The following is an 11,961-nucleotide window of genomic DNA, read 5'->3' as shown; positions in this document are numbered from 1 at the left end:
TCACCCAAACTCCTCCTTGAAACCATTCCCAGCCACTGGGCATCGCAGTCGAGCCCATCCCAAGAGACAATTGGTAGTTGTTTCCGTGTATTGTTCCCTTAAAAACCAACTCCCGTGCGACCTCACCATCAGCGGACGCAACCTAGGTTGTCCACCGTGCATAACCAACTGCCCAGACCGCCGCCACCGTGACCCAGTTGTGAACCCACTAGTGTAGCCTTCGATAGCCATCCCGCAAGCCTCTGTTCTTCACTCCCGAAACAGAGGATGTTTTTCCTTCTATCTTGAGCCATTACAACCACTACCCACTGTGAGCTCCTTCACGTTGCGGCCCCAAAAACCGTTGGCGAAGTTTTCCATCACCCCGGGTCCGCCTCATGCCACCTCCGCCGCACGGTAATCTCCCTCTCTGTTTTCTCTCTCACGTTCAGCTTGCTCATCCCATAAACTCTCTCTCTCTCAAATTTCTTCTCTCTGAATCGCACGTCCCTCTCTCTCCCCGTGCCCAGCTCGCCAGCATCTCCACCCCAGCCGCCGTGCCCAGCCGCTTCCCGCAGCTCGAAACTTCTCTCGGTAGGTTCTCCGTTACTGTCCAACCGTGCGATGTTGCTTTGTTTCTAGTATGATTTTAATTGTTCCCGTAAACTTCTGTATGTTTAGGAAATATTTTGATTGATAATTACAGTTTTGCCCCTTAGTATGATGCAGTTTTCTGATATTGGTTTCGTGGTTTTAGTTTTAATGGGTTTATGTTTTAATGATTGGGCTTGGATTTTATTATACATAAAGAAAAAAAAATGATTATATTGTTAATTTGAATTACTTAGTTTTCAATTGAACTCATTTTTTAAGTTGGCCTTATTTTATGGGATTTTTAAGTAGCCATAGTATTCTATTAATCTATAATACGTTATGGGTACCTTAGTATTTTAAAAAAACACCGGTATTCTTCTATCATAATATTTATTCGATTACTCTCTTCGGTATGGATTCGTTTAAGTGGATACTGATGAAATTAGAAAGTGATGATATTTAGAGTTAAGAGAATTTTAAGTATTGAGGAATTAAAATAGGTACTTCAGGTGTAATATGAGATTTATTTGTTCACTGGAGATTTATTTAAGTTACATAAATTTTTATAGGTAACGAGTGACAATTGTTCAGTACTGTTGTGGAGAATTTCTGAATAAGTTAAGAAGTCCAGGTAAGCGGGGTTCCTATGCTAGACTTTGCATAAAATAAAATGAACTGAGGTCCTTTTTGGAAAATGTGCATGTTTTGTTATGAAAAGAAATCTGAAAACAACCTCAGATATTTGTTCTGTATTACTCATGAGATTCTGTTTAAGAAGAAAGTATTTTCTGTCATGATTGGTGTAGACATGAGCTTATTTTTTACATTCCGTTTCTGAACTTTGAAAAAGAGAGCGAATATGAAATTTTGTGCATAAATTATGTTTTGTGATCTGATTCTGTTCTATTCTGAAGAGGTTTTGTACTCTGATATGATGTGATTTCTGAAAAACCTTTGGCATGACTTCCTGATTCTGTTCTGACTCTAATTCTGATTCTGATATGGTGATTCTGATTCAGTTTTGCTCTGATATGTGGTCCTGTCACGGGATACAATAGTGACCTCTGGCCCTATCACGGGATACAATAGTGACCTCCGGCCCTGTCACGGGATATAATAGTGACCTCTGGCCCTCCATGGGATATAATAGTGATTTTCTGTTCTGAGTGCAATCGCTTTCGTAACATGGTGATTTATGTTCTACTTGGCTTTCCGCATGATGCACAACCCTACCACGGGGGTTAAACATGGTCTCTGTTCTGATATGATACTCTGATATGATATGATAAGATGAAGATGTTCAGTCATGTTGTGCCAAAGGGGTCTTTGAATATGAAAAGTTGGTTTCTAAATATGAAATGTTTGAAAAGTCGCTTTGATTTTCTGATAATGTGTATTTTTGAGATTTGCATATTGATACTGAAATGTTTTATTTATGAATTTTGAATTCTGTGAAAATGCTCATGTTTACACACTAGTATATGTCCTCTGCTTACTGAGTTGTTGATAACTCACCCCTTATCTCCAATTATTTTTCAGATGATTTTTGAATAGTCCAGCTAAGGATCGTGATTATGGAGCATCGGTGAGATGATTATTTAAGCATAGTGGATTTACTCATAGAAGATCTCTAAGAAGTGGTGAATTTTATTAAGAGATTTTGTAGTATTCTGATGACTTTATATTTTGGAGTCTGTAAATATATTGATGAATGATGAATTTTAAGTTATAGGGAGCAACTCTTCGATCCCATGGGGAACGGGGCGTTACAGGAATATTCTAACGGTATTTTGTTACAAGCTGCAGAATGTAGTACAGCAGAGGCAGCATGTAGCAGTAGCAGCGAAGCAGTGTGGCTCATGCAGGCCGGATCCGTAGTAGGGGCAGTAGCTGGCTGTGCAGCTTCTAGTAGAGAATTTGTTATGGGGTCTTGCTCGATTTACTTGCCTGTGATGCCTGTGATGGCGCATGTGCTGTAGACATGGAATTTTCCTTAACATGCTCTGCCACCACAACCACCATACTCTTCGTCTTCGTCGGTAGGTCATCTCTCCTCCATCGTCTCTCTCTCTCTCATCTCTCTATTTTGTTATGCAAGAGTGCATAATAAACAAGATTATTGTGTGTCTTTGTTGTTTGTGTTGGTGGCTAAGAGTTGTGTGGGACAAAATTTGCATATTGTCCTGGAATAGGGATTTATATGTTTTAATTAGATTTTGGCATTGGGTATTAGATCAATAGGGATTTATATGTTTTAATTTAACAGCAGCTTACATTAATTATCCCCCAAAAGTACTTATAAAAAAAAAAAATAATTATCCCCCAAAAGTTTTGGGAAATCAGATCATTTTTGCCCATTTAATCTTTTGTTTTTCTTCTTCCTTTTTTTTTTTTAATTTTTAGAAGAATTTGGAGCACTGCAAATATATATATATGTTCATCTGTTTATGATAAAAATAAAAACATATATTTCCAAAAAATATATTAAAAGAGAGCATATATATATATATATATATATATGTAATATTATAGCTTGGCAGCTTGCTGTAAAGAATGGAAGTATATTAATTAGCATATATTACCTCATGATCATATAGTTCTGCAAGATGAGTACCACGCGTTTTTTTTTATGCAAGCATGTATCATGAGCTAAAGAACCTAATCAATCTATCTGCTCTAAGCTGGAGGCATACAATATCTAATCATTCTCATGTGTGTGTGTAAAGTTATTAATGCCTCATCATCAACATTATTTGTGTATCTATTTTGCATAATTGTATAGATAAAGCTTATGATTATAAGCATTTAATACTATTTAAGAGATTCACACCAGAAGTACTAATAAATTATGTAAAATTCGGGTTGTGTATTTATTTCTTTAATTTGCACACTAAGCTTCTTAAAAATTTTAGTCTGATCAATTCAATCTAATTCAAGAAATGATAAAATTTCTTGTCACAACATGTAGTACTCATATTTTAGTACTAGATTTTTTTTCCTCTTATCTAGGGAATTAAGGCGGATTTCAAACTTACCCAAGAGAGAGTGATCATGCACTCACCCCCATTTTGGCATAATTTATAGCTTCATCCTCAAAAGCATTGATTTTATATATATAAATTGGTACTCTCTGTTTTGGCACTTTTCCTGCCCTTCTTTCTAGGCCTCACTTACTCTCCTGTTATGTCTTTCTTTTCCCTTCCTTTCCATCATCCCTGCAAATGTATATTTGTTATCGATGATGTGGTAGCTGTGCTAGCTTCAACTTTGTATTTGGAATGATAACATGATAATGTACATGAGGGCATCTTTGGCTGAAATGTGTCAAATGTAAATTAAAACTGATTACCTATATATATATATATATATATATATATAAAGAAGTTACCCCATGTTTAGGGAAAATTTAAACGGGAGACTTTCCGTTCCATTCCTTTTTCTGTTGAACAAATTGCATTTTATTAAGATGAGAAATGCTTTTGGATGATTCGTCATGTGGGTCATTTTTTGTTTTGTTTTTCTTTGTTTTATGTGGGTCTCAAAAGTTCTCGTTTCTAAAGTTGGTTACTTTATATCTGTAAATCTCCACCATCCATCCCACATTCTTTCTTCTATTTATACCACCTCCCATTTCATTTTCTGTCCCAACTCCTTCCTCTTCTTCGAAAACCACAATAATCACCACACTCCTCTGCTGAGCACATCCCCTGCATTTTGAAACAGGTATACAACTAACTTATTGGCTGTACAAGCTAGTGCAGAAAATTTAGCAACTTTAGCTGATCTGATTCCTCTTAAGTTCTAGCCCCTTAGTTTGCCTTTCTCTCATCTCTTTAACTCAACCTCAAACAGCAAACAGCTCTCATCCTCTCCGCCATTCCCTTGCTTTAGGCCATGTCAAGAGGTAGAAAAACCTTCATAGAAACCACGATCTCACAATCTCATAAAGAAATTGAAGGACGAATTTGGTAAAGGACAAGTAGCAATTGATTTTTTTATCTTCCTCTGTTCAGCTCAAATATACTTAAGCATATGGACTTTTTGTTTGTTGTTTCAGATTCTATGGCCCCATTGTGTGTTTCTTGTAGAAGTAGACTTACTGGTACAGAAATTTTGTCTTTGATCAAAAGCTTTTATGGTCTTAAAGAGTTAGAAGCCAATTAAATCTGCAAAAGGATATACCAAGTTGTCTTTCTCTCTCTCTAACATAATATTCTCACTTCTAATATATTTCTATTAATGTGCGTGCTTTCTTTATTAAGATTAATGATCAGATTGAACTTTTAGACTGCGTTTGGATGTTGAACTGAACTGAGTTGAGTTGAGTTTAGATGATAAAATATTGTTAGAATATTATTTTTTAATATTATTATTATTTTGAGATTTGAAAAAGTTGAATTGTTTATTATATTTTGTATTGGAATTTGAAAAAGTTGTAATGATGAGTTAAGATGAGTTGAGAGGAGTTTAGGAAGCAAACAATGTATTTAGGTTTTTGCAGCAGTTAATTTATTGGTTAATACTTACTAAAAAAAAAATGTCAGTTAATAGTATTCTCTCAAACTGCACTTCCTTATGCATTTCCCATATCAAGTGTGATGTTGCTCAGCCGCTAAAATTGAGTGATTTGCTACTGTTATGGTGAAGTCATCCCATCTGACGCTTGGACTCTACTCTTGAGATATATACTGATTCTTTTCTTTACCTTTAGCCTTCATAATTGCTTGAAGCTTTTAGAAATCACATCTGTAATGTTTGCACATGGGGGTAACAAGTGAAGATCTTCATATGCTTGAAAATGAGTGGAAAGCTGTGCTATATTTAGTTTGAGATGATTGTCTTTGTATTTCAGGATTGCTTTGCCCCTATTATAGACTCAATTAGTGGACAGGACCTTATTCCAGCTATGGTTTATGGGTGAGCAATTGAGATCTTTTCATCATTGATACTGTGCTGTTAGAGCCCATAGTCGCCTTTTTCCATTCTTTTCCATATCCACTAATCGCCCCTCTCTCTCTCTCTCTCAGAAGGAACGTAAGGGGCCAAGAATTTGGGGGAATGTACTGGTTGGTCAAGTAAGAGCTAGTCTTCTCTAAGGTCTAACCTTATATGCTGTCTCTCTTGAAGATATGATGACGGTCTTTTTTGCTGACACTGCAGCTCATTCACCGTATCGGCTGGAATTCTTCGAGTTTTTGGTCGAGAAGTTGCAGAACTCCCTTTAGTTGCAACAAGTAAAGGTAACCATGGAAAGATGAGAATCTAATGACTGCTCAGCTAGTTACTACTTTTGCCTGAACCTTGGCCTTTAAATTTCTATTTGTTATAGCTGTAGGGATCTCTAGTTTTGTTTTCTTTTGAATTTAGATTTCTACTTGTGACAGTGAATTTTACGTATCTATTCTTTTCGCCCACTTATAGTTAGTTCTCTAAGTCTGGGAATAAACCATACCATAAATCTTGCTACAAGGAGAATCACCACCCTATATGTGATATCTATAGGGGAATATATTAGATTTTGATGAATTACATGGATATGGCTGTATACATGCATTCATTCATATTTTAATAATATAACCTTAGATGTAAAAGAAATTTATGTACAGATACTATGGCGCATGGTTTTAAACATATATTAATTATATCTTACAGTTAAATAAGTTCATCAGGATTTTTGCGGAATTTTTTTTTTTATTATTTTGTGAAATACTTTTTCTAGCGAGTAAAATTCGCCAGAAATTTTTTTCCGTATATTAAACTTATTTGTGGAAATCAAATATCATTGGAAATACTTTTCCGGCGATTTTTATACTATTTTCAACAACTATAATTCGCCGCAAAAAGATTTTCCAGTAATTTAATTAGACTGTTGGAATAGATCTTCTCATTTGTGGCAATTTATTAAATATTTGAGATGACTATAATTCACCAAAAAAATTTCTTGGCAATTTAATAAGTAAACTGAATGGATATCTGTGGTGTTTTATTTGGAATTTACGGCGAAAGCAAATTGTCCGAAAAAGTAAATATTTGCGATAATTTTTGTTGTTCGCTAGTTTAAATAATAATTGAGTAAACAATTGCGACGGACATTCGGTGTAGTAAAAATTGCTGAGAAAGATCAAATCCAACCATATTATGGCTTATTTGCGGCGATTTTTGGCAATGGGAAATACTGTTTTTTTTAGTGTGTGTGTGAAACCCATCAAGATCTTATACGAGTTAGATTTGCAAACTAATATAGAGCACTCCTAATGGATTTTTCATCATGTCCTTTAAAATACTTAATCAAAATTCATTTTTTTTTTTATTTTACATATTAATTTTTGCAATATACTATACATTAACTTATCTATTTTTTATTTATATCATTTAACTATTATACTTTTTAATATATTTTATTCATTTCAAATAAAGTAAAAAGTAAAAAGTAGATAAAAAAATGAATAAAGCGTAAAAAATAGAGAGAAAAATGAATTAAATACTTATACAAGTATGAATGGTATTCTATAGATGTAGAGATCTTACTCTAGCAAACTGGATATTAGTTATAAAATACATAATCTATTGGATGGGCTATATTCAACTATTTCTTTCAAATTTTACAAAAATATGAATTTTACTAAATCCATTGGAAATGCTCTAGTTCAGATATCGGACATGTTCAATCTATACATGGATTGTTGGCTTCTCCAAACAATACATACGGTACGACTATATATATATATATATATATATATATATATATATATTGTGTCTATGGCGAAACGTATGGATTCTATATGAATTCAGGCTTTATGGTTTTTATCCTATGGAGTTGGTGAAGGTTGAGCCGATCCCTTCTTTTGGGCTCAGGCTTTCCTGGTCAGGCCTAGGCCTCATTGTGAAAAACCCAATTTCAATTTACGTGGCAAAGTTTTTTGTATTCTTAATTAAATTTGTGACAAACTTTTGCCTTTTAATTCATACCTGAAATTTGAGCACTTCATCTTCTTTACTCTCTGCAATATTCACTATATCAAATGAATTTCTTCGATCTTCCTCTAGAAAATGTAGCCAAGTCAGTCAACAGCTTTACCAAATTAATTTACATTTTTGCCCTATTAAGTACAAGATGAGAGAAGTTGCGCAGAACCTTAAATTCGTATGCCATAGGACCTGTGATGGGTTACCAAATAAACCGAAAGTTGATGTTGTCTACCTGGAACTTTCCATCTCAGGTCGACCAGTACTACTAGTACTCCATGGCTAGCTTCTATTATATATACATACAGAAGTGCTATTCCCGCAAATTACCAATATTCCCAGCTTCCACAATTAAGCTTCTAAATCTCTTGCATTGCATTCATGGCCACTCGAAGACCCTCTTCATCTACTTCTGAAGTTAGCAAGAAAAGAAAAAGAGATCATTCTTCTTCGCCTCATTGGGAACATCAAGTTTTTCTGGCTCATTTATTTTCAGAGATAAGATGAGATGAGTTGAGATTAAAATTAAAAAGTTGAATAAAATATTGTTAGAATATATTTTTTAATATTATTTTTGTTTTGAGATTTAAAAAAGTTGAATTATTTATTTTATTTTGTGTGGAGATTTAAAAAAATTGTAATGATGAGCTGAGATGAGATGATATGTTTTCTGAAAATAAACAAGACCTACTTTCTATGGCGAAGACACCCGGAGGGGATTTACGGATCATTTACATCATGATTTAAAACGGAAAGGCATTCTGGTCTTTAGGGATGACGAAACACTCAAGCATGGAGAAGACATTTCTGAAGCGCTTCTGAAAGCAATTCAAAAATCACAATACGCCATCGTCATTCTTTCGGCAAATTATGCTTCTTCCAAATGTGCCTCATGAGGGAACTTGCTGAGATCGTTAGATGGGAGAAAAAGACGAAGCTGATCACAATTATTCCTATTTTCTACCATGTGGATCCTTCAAACGTAAGAAATCAAAGAGGGACTTTTGCAGAAGCTTTTGCCAAACATGAAAAAGATCCCAAGGTAGACATCAAAGAGATTGATATGTGGAGAAATGCTTTCAGAAAAGTCAGCAATTTTGTAGGAGAGCACATACATGACAGGTAAAACATTTCCTCTTTTCTTCTTGCAATGACAGATATATAGCAAGCAATTAACATGTATCTATATCTACCTAAATTATGACATTTATAATTTTTAAAATGTTTAAATTGTGATCTGGTCTGGCAGCTCGAGTGATGCGCGCAAGAGGGAAAATATTGAAGTACGAATTAAAAGTGTTTCGCTTTAATGAGAAAATGAAGTATTGCACAAAATGTGCTTGATGAAATACTCGAAAGAGAACAAAATCTCAACAAACCGTATTCTATATTATAGAATTTTCCTTACTACAACAGTGCTCTAAAGTAGAGCTTTTATAGGCAGTATACAATGCCAAATTCATAACAAACAAAATACAAGATTGGATCTCCATTGTACACCTCATCACATTCTGTTATGCATGAGTATTCCAGAGCATTCCATGAGTATTCTTGTTATTTCCGTAAAGAGAGAGTGCTGCATGTGGGTGTTGCGTTGGCAAGGCCTTTTTGTAGTTCTGATGAATCTGCAGCCTTAATACGCTTCCTCTAATAAACAATGCTAATTATCAACTAAAGCTAGCGTTTTTTTTTTTTTTTTATTCGTGTCGATTCAGGTCTCGTCAATATTAATTGTTCTATCAATTTATAGGTACAAATCAACAATTATACAAGATATCAGCAGACGTATATCTCGTGAGTTGAATTCTAGATTCTCACATCTTGATTACAATAAACTTGTTGCAATAGACTCCCAAGTAGACAAAATGATGAAGTTATTGGATATGGAATCGAACAATGTTCGCTTTGTAGGAATTCATGGGATGGGTGGCGTTGGTAAGAAAACGCTAGCCCAAATAATTTATGATCGAGTTTCTAATTCTAATTGTCGATTTGAAGGAAGCAGCTTTATTTCTCGTATTAGAGAAAACTCTACTATTGCTCGTGATCTAGCTTCTTTACAAAAAGAACTCATTTTTGCAATCATGCAAGAGAAAATAGATGTATACAATCATTACCACAGAATTGGGAGTATAATGAAGATGCTGCAGAATAAAAGGGTTTTTATTGTCCTTGATGATGTGGATACTGAAGAACAACTAACGGCATTAGCAGGGAGGGGAGTGGAAATGGTTTGGTCCAGGGAGTAGGGTGATTATAACATGCAGAGATAGTCATCTGTTGAGAACACATGGAGTGAATGATATCTATAAGGTTGAGCAGCTTGGAATAGAAAAAGCTTTGCAACTCTTTAGTTTGTCAGCGTTCAAGAAAACCCATCCTACAGAGAATTACATGGATCTATTTAAGCATTTTGTGAAGTCTGCTGAAGGCCTTCCTTTAGCTCTTAAAGTTTTGGGTTCCTTCTTATTTGGGAGAACAATGGATGCATGGGAAAGTGAGAGAGAAAAACTAAAAGCAATTCTTAATCCAAAAATTATGGATGTACTTCAAATAAGTTTTAATGGGCTGCAGGAATTGCAAAAAGAGTTATTTTTGGATATGGTGTGTTTCTTCGGAGGACGGGACATATTTTCTAACATGTTATTAGAAAGATTTGGTCATTATTGCATCGACCTTGATGTTCTCGTTGAGAGGTCCCTCGTAAGCAAAACATATCAGGGAACGTTGATCATGCATGATTTGCTAAAAGAACTGGGCAAGGAAATAGTTCGCCGCGAATGCCCTGAAGAACCTGGACGACGTAGTAGACTATTTTGTCATGAGGATGTCTTTAACGTACTGAAGAATGATACTGTAAGTTGATTAGTGTAGATATTAATATAAAAAAGGTATAATTCTTGCTAATCTGTTGTTTCTTAGTTACCAGGGAACTGATGCAACTAAAGCCATAGTCGTGGATTTTTGTCCTGAAACGAAAGATCAGAGACTCAACGCCAAAGCATTGTCAAAGATGAGAAAATTGAGATACTTTGAAATCCATCATTCTCGAACTTTAAAATGGCGTAGAAATCCTTTAAAATACCTGCCAACCATTGAGTTGCGATACCTAGAGTTGCCTGGATATTATTTGAAATCCTTTCCGAGCAGTTTCCAACTTGGAAATCTTACTGTACTAAGGATGCCTTTTAGCCGTATGAAACAACTATGGAAGGGGTCGATGGTAAGTTTCTCACTTGTATAAATACGTATTCATCTTAATAATTCCCCGTTAATTTTCCAAACAAGTTAATATATTTATATTTTGATCCAATTAACTACTTGTTTATAACAGGTTTTACCCAATTTGAAGTTCTTTGATCTTGATATTCAAAGAACTTGATTGAAACACCAGATTTGACTGGAGTCCCAAATCTTAAGAGAATATACCTTTCAGGTTGTCGAAGCTTGTGTGAGGTCCACCCATCCATTGGAAGTCTCAAAAAATTAAAAGCATTGGGACTTGACGAATGTTCAAGCCTTGAGAAGTTACCAGACCTGAGTAGTTTGGAATGCCTGGCCACTCTTGCGGCAAATGAAACTGCTATAACACAAATACCATCTGTCAATCTAAGGCCTAAGAGTAATGGCACTATCTTTGGCGTTCGGTATCATTTTAAAGGACGCAAGTTGATGCGACTTAAATCAAGGTATCCCATCTACGATATCGGATCACTTGTAGAATATCAGAAGGAAGGAACATATGATAGCCTAGAAGCAGCGTGGATTGATTTTGACAGCAAAGTAGAAAATATTTAGACATGGCAGGTGTTGTTATTTCGGCTTTAGATGACAATTCGGTGAGTTCTCTCATTCTTTTCTTTAGAAACAAATAAAATATGTCCGAAAAATGCTTTAATAAAAAAGTATTTCGTTTCACAAATAAAAAAATTAATCATTGCCTTGCAATTGCTTTATTTTTGCTACAATTATTACAACTTGGAAATTCCCAATAGGTCTATTGAAAAATAAATAATTAAATAAAAATAAATAATAAAAAATAACATAGTTGGCATGGGCCAAGTTGACCCATGGCATGCATGAGCCCATGGGTGGGCTAGCATGGCCCAGGCAGGGGCGTGTGCGCAGGGCACGCTGGTGCAGCGCGTGCGCGCGCGCGGGCATGCACGCTGCACGCGCTAGGCAGGCTGGGCAAGCTAGGCGTGCTGCACGGGCTGGCCTGGTCACCAATCTCACTGGGCATCCTAGGCATGTCTTGGCAGGCCCCATGGCATGCCCATGGGGCTATTGTGGGGCTATCTAGCCTTGTCTTGACATGGCTGTTGGCTTGGCCATGGGCTACAAAGCATGGGGTCCTACCACACTACCCTCCTTCTCAGTAACATCTCTGTAACATCCCGTATTTTAGTGTATTTTTACTGA

General features: G+C 35.6%; 1 protein-coding gene across 1 annotated transcript; it reads left to right on the top strand.

Moving 5' to 3' along the window:
* The first annotated feature begins 1,427 nt into the window (after nt 1–1,427).
* On the top strand, nt 1,428–11,504 carry LOC121242356 (disease resistance protein RPV1-like). The gene is made up of 6 exons (XM_041140232.1): nt 1,428–1,442; nt 8,225–8,661; nt 9,290–9,641; nt 9,754–10,395; nt 10,469–10,762; nt 10,874–11,504. Exons 2-6 carry the CDS (start codon nt 8,423–8,425, stop codon nt 10,919–10,921), a joined length of 1,575 nt encoding a protein of 524 aa, XP_040996166.1. The 5' UTR covers nt 1,428–1,442; nt 8,225–8,422; the 3' UTR covers nt 10,922–11,504.
* Nucleotides 11,505–11,961: the final 457 nt, after the last annotated feature.

The sequence above is a fragment of the Juglans microcarpa x Juglans regia genome, chromosome 8D (genome assembly GCF_004785595.1).
Source record: "Juglans microcarpa x Juglans regia isolate MS1-56 chromosome 8D, Jm3101_v1.0, whole genome shotgun sequence".
NCBI classification, from domain to species: domain Eukaryota; kingdom Viridiplantae; phylum Streptophyta; class Magnoliopsida; order Fagales; family Juglandaceae; genus Juglans; species Juglans microcarpa x Juglans regia.
Note: the sequence above shows the minus strand (reverse complement) of the source record. Positions and strands in the feature narration are given on the sequence as shown.

What these genes read in the sequence shown, in the direction of transcription:
- LOC121242356 (XM_041140232.1), top strand. Translation starts at nt 8,423, where the DNA reads ATGTGCCTCATGAGGGAACTTGCTGAGATCGTTAGATGGGAGAAAAAG. An exon ending in ACGTACTGAAGAATGATACT is followed by an intron (nt 10,396 to 10,468) that starts GTAAGTTGATTA and finishes CTTAGTTACCAG; the next exon opens with GGAACTGATGCAACTAAAGC. An exon ending in AACTATGGAAGGGGTCGATG is followed by an intron (nt 10,763 to 10,873) that starts GTAAGTTTCTCA and finishes TGTTTATAACAG; the next exon opens with GTTTTACCCAATTTGAAGTT.